The sequence below is a fragment of the Salvelinus sp. IW2-2015 genome, linkage group LG25 (genome assembly GCF_002910315.2).
Source record: "Salvelinus sp. IW2-2015 linkage group LG25, ASM291031v2, whole genome shotgun sequence".
Taxonomy (NCBI): Eukaryota; Metazoa; Chordata; class Actinopteri; order Salmoniformes; family Salmonidae; genus Salvelinus; species Salvelinus sp. IW2-2015.
Window position 1 is genome coordinate 11,533,558 of NC_036865.1, and position 13,650 is coordinate 11,547,207.

Here is a 13,650-nt window from a genome sequence, read left to right on the forward strand (position 1 = left end):
ATTTTACATCAGTTTATTTCAGTAGTCCTTCTCTGCTGCACACGAGGCACTTTTGACTGATTGTACAGTTGTGTAAATTGAGTGCATGGATGGCCTTGATTGTAGCTTTCTCCTTTGTCTCCATCTGGTGGGAGAATAATGGTATTGCCATGTTCTCAGTGAGAAGTTGAAGGTGTCAAATTGATTGGATGTGGCTTCCTCATACCAGCAACGTCCCATTCTTGAAGGAGGACATTTTCTCTGTTAGTTTACAGCTCTACAATTTTAAAATAGCCCTCTTTGGACCGTGTTTAAAATGCCTCTCCCATTTAGGAAAAGGCCTCCACTTCCAAAGCAGATTCTCCTGCTCAGTCAAAGAAACCTGACAACCTCCGCGGCTGCGACCTGCTACAGGAGGTGTCCGTCACAATCCGAAGGTTTAAGAAGACCTCCATACCCAAAGAAAGGTGCGGTCCTTAGTACCGTTGTTTCACGAAAAACACTGAACTATTGTAAAATCCCAACACCTTAATAAAATGCGTTATTTCATGATCTTGCACAGTTTGAGAACGGACATGCGTCTTGTTACTTCAATACTCGTTATATCATAGTAGTAAAACATAACTAACTGAATTGTATGTATGTTGCTCCTGTCTTTTTCAGAGTCCAGCGCTGTGCCATGCTGCAGTTTCCAGATTTCCATGAGAAGCTTTTGAACGGGCTGTGTAAAGGGGCGGATGAGGGCCCTGGCACAGAGCACTCCCAGAGCCTCATCCTTGACTGCCTCTGCTGGTTGGCTGGAGTGTACTCCAACGGACCCTGCAGGTGGGCCTAAGAGGATGAATGTGGGATGCAAGAAGGAGATGAGATATTCATAGGGATACAGAGATGCTCTATACATGCGGTAAAGAGATCAATGGAATTACCACTCTGGGGATAATCGAGACGGCCATCAAAATTTGTCTACATTTAGGCTGTTTATATTTTTGTTTTACACTGTAAGGGTACAAGTCAGAGAGTAGTGCTTGTATGGATGTCAACCCCAATTGTTCATGTCGTCACCAATCAACTGCATTACACTTATCAACTGCTTCAACTACCACCACAGATTTTCTATATGGCTAACTAGGTCTACACCTGTTGTATTTGGCGCATGTGACAAATACAATTTGATTATACGAACGGGAGTTCTAAACCCGAAAAGGACATCTTCTAAATATTATGCAGCGGGGAACAGCTAAATATATCCAAATCAGATTTTAATAACATTGTAGGCCTGTTAGAAGACATAAATCATGTCGGATTTGACAAATATCCAGATTTTTAGAACGCCCGCCAATGACGGCATCCTTGCACTATCCACCATGGTCTGTGTTCCATTGTTACTTTACCGCATGTATATGTTTCTGAGATTAGATATTATTACTGTACTGTTTTTGGTCACATGATATATCTCAACATTTTCACTAGGGATGTGACACAACCATTTTTTTTATTGGTCCCCCCCCCCCCAAAAAAACACAATTCCATGTGAATTCACAATGCAGCTGTTGCTGGTTTATGTCCCTTTCAGATGGTTGCGTGTTGCCCCCGCACTACCATTACTGTACCTCAATTCCACCTCGCAAAGTTTGCATTTCTCCACCTTCACATTTAACTTCTCAAAGTATTGCCATACTGGACTGCGCTGCTGTCGCTTGCCTTTCTCCTCTGATTTTCCAACTGTTAACAACGATGATGTAGTGGTGGAGATTCGTCACCAAAATAATTGATTCCTCAACTAACTTACTAAAATTTGGTATTTTTGGAATGGAGGAGACTGATTAGTTGCAACCTTCCGAGAACACAAACACTTGCGTCTTTCATAGCGAGCTAGCTAGGGGCAGGGAGAGAGGGGAGGAGGGAGGAGCACAGTATAGGCAGATCAGAACCGTGCACTAGACCTATCTATCGGTAATCAAGCTGTATCTCGCGACTTCATGGTTTGCAATGTCTCACAACTTCTGTAAATTAGGACCTATCATCAATGGTCAGGCTAGGATATATTCCACTGAACACACACACTTGCATCATTAGCGAAGAGAAAGGGCAGGCGAGCCAGTAGCCTGCTGTAATTTCATATGAGACAAAAACACCCCCAACCACTCAGCAACGACAAGTACCCTGTGCTCGCAAGACTGGCCCGACTACACCTCCGTATCCAGGCGACATTGGTCTCATGAATAAACTAGGATATTCTACAGGCAACAGCCCGAAGACTGAATACACACTCATCATTAGCAAAGAGCAAGGGAAGGGGGAGAGAGAGGAGGGGCAGGCAGAACTGTGCGCATATGTCTTGGTAATCTGTATCTCGCAATGTCTTGTCTTGCATGCCTCCGCACATTCACCAGAGTAGCCTAAAGTTTGCCTCTTTCCCTCTGGTTTCATTTAAAATACACAACGTTCACCAGGCCTTTTTAGCCTATTGTCTAGTTAGGCTTTAATGGCAAAGAATATGTTTTGTGATAACTGATTTTAAATTTTGTGGGGGGGTCAAGGGATTGTTTTTTACGTTAATGATCACAATTTTGTTTAAATGTTCACCCATAATGTTATTGAATTGTGTTTATTAATATTACATTTTTATTTAACCACGCAAGTCAGTGTAGAATAAAGTCTTATTTACATTGACTGCCTACAAAATGCAAAAGGCCTCCTGCGGGGATGGATCCGGGATTAAAAATACAGGACAGAACACACATCACGAGAAGAGACACCACAACACTACATAAAGAGAGACCTAAGACGACAACACAGCAGGGTAGCAACACAACATGGCAGCAGCACAACATGGTACCAGCACAAAACATGGTACAAACAATATTGGGCATGTTGGTTCTTTTCCTTCCAGCCTGAGAGAAGGAAAGGAGGCTCTGCTGATGAAAACAAGGAAACGGCTGACAGACATTGTGCGGGTGTGTTTTTTTGAGGCTGGACGGAGTATAGCCCACAAATGCGCCCGCTTTCTTGCACTTTGTATTAGGTGAGTTGGGCTTTTCATGGATGTTGTGACACATACTCTGTCATACTCCTTGTTGATGCTTGTGTGATGTAGTAGGTGTGCACATTTTGTAACTTGTTTTTGTATGTTATGTCATCAGTAATGGGAAAGGAGAGCCCAGTCAGCAGGGCTTTGGCATGAATCTCCTGAATGCTCTGCTGGACAATATGCCTTACTTGCCTGCAGCAGCAACAGGTGGTAAGTAGAAATAATGTTTTTCCTGATAACACAATCGTTGGTAGAAGGCTTCTGCATTATCAACAGCATTGTTTTGGAAGTGCATGATTTTGCTAGGCAGTGGCATGTGTCGAAGTCTCTCTTTCTATCTCAGGGTCGGTGTTCTGGTACTTTGTGCTGCTTAACTATGTGAAGGATGAGGACCTGTCGGGCTGCAGCACGGCCTGTGCCTCTCTGCTCACCGCTGTCTCCCGGCAACTGCAGGACCGCCTCACGCCCCTGGAGGCTTTGCTACAGACCAGGTGGGCCTTTTCATCCTCTAGTGTCCTTACACCCCATTCAGGACCTAAAGAAACCAAAAGTAACCGACTGTAATGTTGCGAGAAGACTACCATAAAAACTAGTTTGTGTTGAACCCAGCTTGACTCTTTGTGAATTATAATGCTCTGTACCGTGTGTCTCCTCCCCAGATACGGCCTGTACAGTTCCCCATTCGACCCAGTGCTTTTTGACCTGGAGGTCAGCGGCTCCTCCTGTAAGAATGCCTTCAACAGTAGCATCGGCGTCCAGTCAGACGAGATTGACCTTTCCGAAATTCTCTCAGGTCTGCACCACATTTCACCATATTGCTTACACCTATCCAATTCCTTCATCAATGGATTCATTTTGGTCTGGGCTGTACTCTGGTGTGTGTGTGACTTAACCTGTGTGTGTGTCTATTGCAGGGAACGGCAAGGTAAGCAGCTGTGCGGCGGCCGAGGGCAGCTTCACGGCCCTCACTGGGCTCCTGGAGGTGGAGCCGTTGCACTTTACCTGTATCTCCACCAGCGACGGCACCAGGGTGGAGAGGGACGACGCAAGCATGTTCACAGGTACCTACCTCAGCTGCTTCTTGTTACTTGTGTGAAGGTTTATCCAGACCCTTTGTGAAATGGAACATTAAACATCTTCACTGTTCCTACTCAGGGATTTTGATTTCTACTCCTGACCTTTGCCCTCTTCTCCCAGTGAGCACATTCGGTGTGACCCCGGCGGTGGGTGGCCTGTCGGCGGGCACAGTGGGCGAGGCGTCCACGGCGCTGAGCTCTGCAGCCCAGGTGGCTCTGCAGTCGCTGTCCCACGCCATGGTGTCTGCAGAGCAGCAGCTGCAGGTGCTCCAGGAGAAACAGCAGCAGCTGTTCAAACTACAGCAACAGGTCAGGGACTCTAGCACCCATACAGGCAAACTTACATACAGACATGTCCCTATACACGTATTCACAGACATGCATGTTATGTACTCACACAGGTGCACATACAAGCGTCTCCTTATCCAAGCCGTCACTATATCCACAAACACCAATATCATGTGTCAGACTTCATGTACAGTGCATTCGGAAAGTATTCAGACCCCTTGACTTTTTCCACATTTTGTTAAGTTACAACCTTAATCTAAAATTGATTACTTTGTCTCCCCTCCTCCTCATAAATCTATACACAACACCCCAAAATAACAAATCAAAAACAGGTTTGTAGAAATGTTGTAAAAAAACTAAAATGACATTTTACATAAGTATTCAGACCCTTTACTCAGTACTTTGTTTAAGCACCTTTGGCAGCGATTACAGCCTCAAGTTTTCTTGGGTATGACGCTACCAGCTTGGCACACCTGTATTTGGGGAGTTTCTCCCATTCTTCTCTGCAGATCATCTCAAGCTCTGTCAGCTCTGTCAGGTTGGATGGGGAGCGTCGCTTCACAGCTATTTTCAGGTCTCTCCAGAGATGTTTGATAGGGTTCAAGTCCAGGCTCTGGCTGGGCCACACAAGGCATTGAGACTTGTCCCGAAGCCACTCTTGTGTTGTCTTGGCTGTGTGCATAGGGTTGATGTTCTGTTGGAGGGTGAAGCTTTGCCCCAGTCTGAGGTCCTGAGCGCTCTGGAGCAGGTTTTCATCAAGGTGCTCTCTGTACTTTTCTCCGTTCATCTTTCTGTCGATCCTGATTAGTCTCCCAGTCCCTGCCGCTGAAAAACATCCCCACAGCATGATGCTGCCACCACCATGCTTCAACTTAGGGATGATGGCAGGTTTCCTCCAGATGTGATGCTTGGCATTCAGGCCAAAGAGTTCAATCTTGGTTTCATCAGACCAGAGAATCTTGTTTCTCATGGTCTGAGAGTCCGTACGGTGCTTTTTGGCAAACTCCAAGCGGACTGTCGTGCATTATACTGAGGAGTGGCTTCCGTCTGGCCATCATAAAGGCCTGTTTGGTGGAGTGGTACAGAGATGGTCGTCCTTCTGGAAGGTTCTCCCATCTCCACAGAGGAACTCTGGAGCTCTGTCAGTGACCATCGGGTTCTTGGTCCCCACTCTGACCAAGGCCCTTCTTCCCTGATTGCTCAGTTTGGCATCATTAAGAATGATGAAGGCCACTGTATTCTTGGGGACCTTCAATGCTGCAGAAATGCTTTGGTACCCTTCCCCAGATCTGTGACTCAACACAATCCTGTCTCAGAGCTTTACGGCCAGTTCCTTTGACCGCATGGCTTGGTTTTTACTCTGACATGCACTGTCAACTGTGGGACCTTTATATAGACAGGTGTGTGCCTTGCCAAATCATGTCCAATCATTTGAATTTACCGCAGGTGGACTCCAATCAAGTTGGATGATCAATGGGAACAGGATGCACCTGAGCTCAATTTCAAGTCTCATAGCAAAGGGTCTGAATAATTATGTAAAGAAGATATTTGTTTTATTTTTGAATTAAAAAAATAAAACAACTTTTCACTTTGTCATCATGGGGTGTTGTGTGTAGATTGAGGATTTTTATTTATTTGACTAATTTTAGAATAAGTCTAACATAAAATGTGGATAAAGTGAAGCAGTCTGAATAGTTTCCGAATGCAATGTATCAGTGTGATATTTGCCAGTTTTAGCCAAGTAGTAATCCTGTCTGTGTTCGGAACAGAAGGCCAAGCTGGAGGCAAAGTTGCACCAGACCACTTCAGCAGCTGCGGCCTCCGGCGTGGGGCCCATCCACAACTCTGTGCCTTCCAGTGCCCCCGGCTTCTTCATCCATCCCTCTGAAGTCATCCCCCCCACGCCCAAGACCACCCCGCTGTTCATGACGCCACCACTTACTCCTCCCAACGAGGCGGTGTCGGCAGCCATCAGTGTGGAGCTGGCCCAGCTCTTCCCTGGCTCCATGATAGACCCACCGCCTGTCAACCTGGCCGCACACAACAAGAACAGCCAGAAAGCCAAGCCGGTCAGTCACAAACAACTCTTCGACGGCAGATAGCCTTGCGTTTAAGAGTGTGGGCCAGTAACCGAAAGGTTGCGTCTGCTAAATTACTAAAATGCCAATAGCTCAAAGCACAGCAGTTAGGTTTGTGCTTTCACATGAACACCAAGGGACTTTTGTTGCATTTTGTCAATTAATAAAATATGTAAATTAAGAAGTTTTATATTCTATATGTTTTGACTGAAAAGCGTCTCTGTTTGTTGCAGAACCCCATGGGCAGCGGTCTGGCGTTGGCCCTCTCTCAAGCCTCTCACTTCCTCCAGCCTCCTCCACAGCAGTCCATCATCATTGAGCGCATGCACTCTGGTAAGTACAGTTACCTTTTTGTGCCTTTTTACCTGGGTCAACAGTTGTAAATGAAACTCAAGAGCGTATACACTACTTGACCAAAAGTATGTGGACACCTGCTCGTTTGACATCTCTCGAATATCATGGTCATTACTATGGAGTTGGTCCCCCCCCTTTTGCCTCCAATCTTCTGGGAAGGCTTTCCACTAGATGTTGGAACGTTGCTGCGGGAACTAGCTTCCATTCAGCCAAGCGCGTGAGTGAGGTCAGGCACTGCTTTAGGGCAATTAGGCCTGGCTCGCAGGAGGTGTTCCAATTCGTCCCTAAGGTGTTCAATGGGGTTGAGGTGAGGGCTCTGTGCAGGCCAGTCAAGTTCTTCCACACCGATCTCGACAAACCTTTTCTGTGTGGACCTACATTTGTGCACAGGGGCATTATCAAGCTGAAACAGGAAAGGGCATTCCACAAACTGTTGCCATAAAGTTGGAACCACATAATCTTCTAGAATGTCATTGTAGGCTTTAGCACTAAGATTTCCCTATACTGGAACTAAGGGGCCTAACCCAAACCATTATTCCCCCTCCGCCAAACCTTACAGTTGGCACTATGCATTGGGGCAGGTAGTGTTGTCTTGGCATCCGCCAAACCCAGATTTGTCTGTCCGACTGCCAGATGGTGGAGCATGATTCATCACGCCAGAGAGCGTGTTTCCACTGCTCCAGAGTTCAATGGCGACTAGCTTTACACCACTCTAGCCGATGCTTGGCATTGTGCATGGTGATCTTAGACTTGTGTGCGGCTGCTCGGCCATGGAAACCCATTTCATGAAGCTCCAGATGAACAGTTATTGTGCTGCCGTTGCTTCCAGAGGCAGCTTGGAACTCGGGAGTGAGGACAGATTTTTCCACACTACGAGCATCAGCACTCGCCGGTCCCGATCTGTGAGCTTGTGTGGCCTACCACTTTACAGTTGAGCCGTTGTTGCTCCTAGACATTTCCACTTCACAATAACAGCATTTCCACTTGACCTGGGCAGCTCTAGCAGGGCAGGAATTTGACGAACTGACTTGTTGTTATCTTATGACGGTGCCATGTTGAAAGTTACTGAGCACTCCAGTGAGGTTGGAGTCATTAACTCGTTTTTCAACCACTCCACATATTTCTTGTTAACAAAGTATAGTTTTGGCAAGTTGGTTAGGACATCTACTTTGTGCATGACACAAGTAATTTTTCCAACAATTGTTTACAGACAGATAATTTCACTTGTAATTCACCGTATCACAATTCCAGTGGGTCAGAAGTTTACATAGACTAAGTTCACTGTGCCTTTAAACAGCTTGGAAATTCCAGAAAGATGTCATGGCTTTAGAAGCTTCTGATAGGCTAATTGACATCATTTGAGTCAATTGGAGGTGTACCTGTGGATGTATTTCAAGGCCTACCTTCAAACTCAGTGCCTCTTTGCTTAACATCATGGGAAAATCAAAAGAAATCAGCCAAGACCTCAGAAAAAAATTGTAGACCTCCGCAAGTCTGGTTCATCCTTTGAAGCAATTTCCAAATGCCTGAAGGTACCACGTTCATCTGTACAAACAATAGTGCACAAGTATAAACACAATGAGACCACGCAGCCGTCATACCGCTCAGGAAGGAGATGCGTTCTGTCTCCTAGAGATGAATGTACTTTGGTGCGAAAAGTGCAAATCAATCCCAGAACAATTGCAAAGGAACTTGTGAAGATGCTGGAGGAAACAGGTACAAAAGTATCTATATCCACAGTAAAACGAGTCCTTTATCGACATAACCTGAAAGGCCGCTCAGCAAGGAAGAAGCCACTGCTCCAAAACAGCCATTAAAAAAGCCAGACTACGGTTTGCAACTGCGCATGGGGACAAAGATCGTACTTTTTGGAGAAATGTCCTCTGGTCTGAGGAAACAAAAATAGAACTGTTTGGCCGTAATGACCGTTGTTATGCTTGGAGGAAGAAGGGGGGTGCTTGCAAGCTGAAGAACACCATCCCAACCGTGAAGCACGAGGGTGGCAGCATCATGTTGTGGGGGTGCTTTGCTGCAGGAGGGACTGGTACACTTCACAAAATAGATGGCATCATGAGGGAGGAAAATTATGTGGATATATTGAAGCAACATCTCAAGACATCAGTCAGGAAGTTAAAGCCAAATGGACAATGACCCCAAGCATACTTCCAAAGTTGTGGCAAAATGGCTTAAGGACAACAAAGTCAATGTATTGGAGTGGCCATCAAAAAGCCCTGAACTCAATCCTATAGACAATTTGTGGGCAGAACTGAAAAAGCGTGTGCGAGCAAGGAGGCCTACAAACCTGACTCAGTTACACCAGCTCTGTCAGAAGGAATGGGCCAAAATTCACCCAACTTATTGTGGGAAGCTTGTGGAAGGCTACCAGAAACGTTTGACCCAAGTTCAACAATTTAAATGCAATGCTACAAAATACTGTGTATGTAAACTTCTGACCCACTGTGAATGCGATGAAAGAAAGAAAAGCTGAAATAAATCATTCTCTCTACTATTATTCTGACATTTCACATTCCTAAAATAAAGTGGTGATCCTAACTGACCTAAGACATGGAATTCTTACTAGGATTAAACGCCAGGAATTGTGAAAAACTGAGTTTAAATGTATTTGGCTAAGGTGTATTTAAACGTCCGACTTCAACTGTACATACAGTACCAGTCAAGAGTTTGGAGTCATTCAAGTGTTTTTATTTATTTTTGCTATTTTCCTCATGGTAGAATAATAGTGAATACGTCAAAACTATGAAATAACACACATGGAATCAGGAAGTAACCCCAAAAAAAGTGTTAAAATATATTTGTTTATTTGAGATTGTTAACAGTAGCCACCCTTTGCCCTGATGACAGCTTTGCACCCTCTTGGCTTTCTCTCAAGCAGCTTTATGAGTTAGTCACTTGCAATGCATTTCAATTAACAGTTGTGCCTTGTTAAAAGTTAATTTGTGGAATTTCTTTCCTTAATGTGTTTGAGCCAATCAGTTGTGCTGTGACAAGGTAGGGGTGGTATATAGAAGATGGACCTATTTGGTAAAAGACCAGGTCCAAATTATGGCAAGAACATCTCAAATAAGCAAAGAAACGACAGTCCATCATTACTTTATTAAGACATGAAGGTCAGTCAATTCTGAAAATGTCAAGAACTTTGAATGTTTCTTCAAGTGCAGTCGCAAAAACCACCAAGCGCTATGATGAAACTGGCTCTCATGAGGACCGCCACAGGAAAGGAAGACCCAGAGTTACTTCTGCTGCAGTGGATAAGCTCATTAGAGTTAATTGCACCTCAGTTTGAGGCCCAAATAAATGCTTCACAGAGTTCAAGTAACAGACACATCTCAACATTAACGGTTCAGAGGAGAATGTGTGAATCATGCCTTCATGGTCAAATTGCTGCAAAGAAACCACTACTAAATGACACCTCCAGGCTGTGTAAGGGCTATTTGACCAAGGAGGAGAGTGATGGAGTGCTGCAGGCTGTGTAAGGGCTATTTGACCAAGGAGGAGAGTGATGGAGTGCTGCATCAGATGACCTGGCCTCCACATTCACCCGACCTCAACCCTATTGAGATGGTTTGGGATGAGTTGGACTGCAGAGTGAAGGAAAAGGAGCCAACAAGTGCTCAGCATATGTGGGAATTCCTTCAAGACTGTTGGAAAAGCATTCCAGGTGAAGCTGCTTGAGTGCCAAGAGTGTGCAAAGCTGTCAAGGCAAAGGGTGGCTACTTTGAAGAATCTCAAATATAAAATAGATGTGGAACCAAAAAAGTGTTAAACAAATCAACAATGTAGAAAATAGTTAAAAACAACAGCACTTGAATGAGTAGGTGTGTCTAAACTTTTGACTGGTACTGTATGTCTCATGAGTTGTGCCCTATATGGCAAATAGGGATTCATTTGAGATGTTGTTTTGGTAAGCTCTTGTGTGACCTAAATACCTCCTCTCTTGTCCCAGGAGCGCGGAGATTTGTGACACTGGACTTCGGTCGTCCCGTGCTGCTGACAGACGCTCTGATCCCCACCTGTGGGGACCTGGCCTCTCTGTCCATCGACATCTGGACGCTGGGGGAGGAGGTGGACGGACGCAGGCTAGTGGTTGCCACGGACATCAGCACCCACTCCCTCATCCTGCACGACCTTCTGCCGCCCCCTGTCTGCCGCTTCATGAAAGTCAGTGGCCGAGATGCATTGTCTCTGAAGATCTTTGTCCATTTGTCTTCTTTTCTATACCTTTTCTAATTCACGGGTTTCGAATAAGTATCTGAACTCTGTGGGCATTGAAGAAATTGCACCGTTATCCGTTTTTTTCCCTCAATGAGCATTCTGTGATAAAATTACTATGTTCCATAGCAGCTGTTTTCCTACAACCTAATCCACTTTTCTCCATACCTCCCACTTCACCCAACAGATCACTGTGATTGGTCGTTATGGCAGCACCAATGCCCGGGCCAAGATCCCATTGGGCTTCTACTACGGCCACACCTACATCCTGCCCTGGGAGAGCGAGCTGAAGCTGATGCACGACCCCCTGAGGGGAGAGAGTGACGCGGCCAGCCAACCTGACTTGGATCAGCACCTGGCCATGATGGTGGCCTTGCAGGAGGACATCCAGTGCAGGTCAGAAGGCATAAAAAACTATTCAACTAGTTAGCTAACTCTGATTTAAGTTATATGAGATGTATGTTTATGTGGTATCTGCTAGACAGACAAGCTTTGTCATCAATGGAGATGGACTAATGCTTTGTGGATATAGGATGCAAATTTGACTCCTACGTCTCTTTTGCGCTCGCCCTCTCCCTAAGGTACAACCTGGGGTGCCACCGGCTGGAGACCTTACTCCAGAACATCGACCTGCCTCCTCTGAACAGTGCCAACAACGCCCAGTACTTCCTGCGGAAGCCCGACAAGGCGGTGGAGGAGGACGCGCGCGTCTTCTCGGCCTATCAGGACTGTATCCAGCTGCAGCTACAACTCAACTTGGCCCACCACGCCGTCCAGAGGCTCCGCGTGTCCCTGGGAGCCGGGCGCAAGATCCTGCCTGAGCCCTACGACCCCCGGGAGCTCATCCAGAACTCTTCCACCGAGCAGCTGAGAACCGTCATCCGCTACCTGCTGGACACACTCCTCAGCCTTCTGCACTCTAACAACGGTAAGATGTCTGGGGAGTGCCACAGGGTCTTTATCAGGGATGGGATCTACTTTTCTGACTGTATCCCATATTCATGCATCTTTAAAGTTGGCCTAGCCTCAAATCAATATCCTTCTTTACCTGATAGTCTGTTCTCCTAACAACATCTCTAGGGGACATTGGTAGGTTATCTTTAGAATGATCTGAGTCACACCTCCACACCTCCTCAATACATGTATTTTCTCCTTGCATAAGCCTATAGCATTTTTGTACCTTAGCCATGTTTGAGACATTAATTCTTTCAAGCCACGAGAAATGTAGGAATAAATTATTTGCTGATTTTGTCTTCTGCCCTCGCTTGCCTTTTTTAAATGAAATAGCCTACCTTTTAAAAATGTTTTCTATGCGTATTCTCACAACCAATTCTGTATGATGTCTTTGAAAAAGTTTTGATAAATATTCGCTTTTCGAAGTTGTTCAAAGTTAACCGAAAGCCCATGGTTCTGTGAAGAGTGCTTAGCAATCTTCTCTCACCAGTCAAATCACTACTGACGCTCCCTAGCAGCTCGCCATACAGTTTCACGAGTCTCTTCTTATGAAAGAGAATAAAGTATTACCCCCTTGCTGCTGGTGTTTCCTGGCGTTATGCCTGCGCTGTCTTTTTACCCTCAGTGAATTCCAACTGGCCCTGTTCAGATCAGTGGAATGGAGCCTTTCATTTAAACTCCCTCATTATATCCAGCCCTCTGTAGTTCTCTCACTGGCTGTCTGCAGAATAGTGGATTGAGACGTCTGGTTTTAAGGGCTTGATTGGAAGGATAATGTCTGTACTTTTCTCTCCGAAATGAAGAGTTGCTTTTTCAAGGCCTGTGGTTTCCGTGTAGTGGTCAGTGTCTCCTCATGAAAGCCCTTTTCTAGGAACTGTGGACTTTTCTTCTGTTGAACGCTTTGATTTAGTCAAGTACATGTGGTAATTTAATGTTTTTTGCGGTCACTTGCGTTGTACCCCTCTTGCAGTTTCCCTCGTTATATCACGTACCCTCTCAGTTGATATCTTCACCCTTGTACAGTATTTATTTATTTATATTTAGCTTGTTTCTTTCCCTTACGTTTTGTGTTTCCTTCCCACTCATCTTTCCCTAGCTCTCATTTGACCGCCATCTTTCACTTGATATCATACTTTCTCCTTGTCCTCCCCCACTAGGGTACGCAGTCCCGTCCGTGCTGCAGAGCACGTTCCACGCGCAGGCCTGCGAGGAGCTCTTCAAGCACCTGTGCATCAGCGGCACGCCCAAGATCCGTCTGCACGCGGGCCTGCTGCTGGTGCAGCTGTGTGGAGGGGAGTGCTGGTGGGGCCAGTTCCTCTCCAACGTCCTGCAGGAGCTCTACAACTCCGAGCAGCTGCTCATCTTCCCCCAGGACAGGTGGGCTTTTATGCACTGAGGAGCTGTCTCTATCCACTGTACTCCCTTTAGATTCTTTGCACCACACTGACAAACTGTAGCTCCTTGGACAATCATTATGTCCACACTTCCCCCTCACAACACAAACTGGTTACTGCCCATTGACCGGTGACATTGGGATTTCTCTAACTTCCATAAAGATAGGTGTTTGTTACATTCAAACACATACCTATCTTTATATCAGAAGCACCCACCCAGACGTATTATTGATTTGTGTTTCCATGTTGCGGAGATTGACCGGGTC

The 13,650-nt window shown here is 45.7% G+C and overlaps 1 protein-coding gene across 1 annotated transcript in view; it reads left to right on the forward strand.

Annotated features, from left to right (window-relative positions):
• birc6 (baculoviral IAP repeat containing 6) overlaps positions 1 to 13,650 on the forward strand; it is a 161,193-nt gene that overhangs the window by 30,543 nt on the left and 117,000 nt on the right. The window contains 14 exon segments of the mRNA XM_070434910.1: positions 313 to 446; positions 643 to 804; positions 2,873 to 3,004; positions 3,123 to 3,220; positions 3,354 to 3,501; positions 3,670 to 3,803; positions 3,925 to 4,071; positions 4,208 to 4,395; positions 6,144 to 6,443; positions 6,686 to 6,785; positions 10,771 to 10,985; positions 11,224 to 11,432; positions 11,618 to 11,964; positions 13,148 to 13,367. Of these exon segments, the coding sequence (XP_070291011.1) occupies positions 313 to 446; positions 643 to 804; positions 2,873 to 3,004; positions 3,123 to 3,220; positions 3,354 to 3,501; positions 3,670 to 3,803; positions 3,925 to 4,071; positions 4,208 to 4,395; positions 6,144 to 6,443; positions 6,686 to 6,785; positions 10,771 to 10,985; positions 11,224 to 11,432; positions 11,618 to 11,964; positions 13,148 to 13,367 (2,534 nt within the window).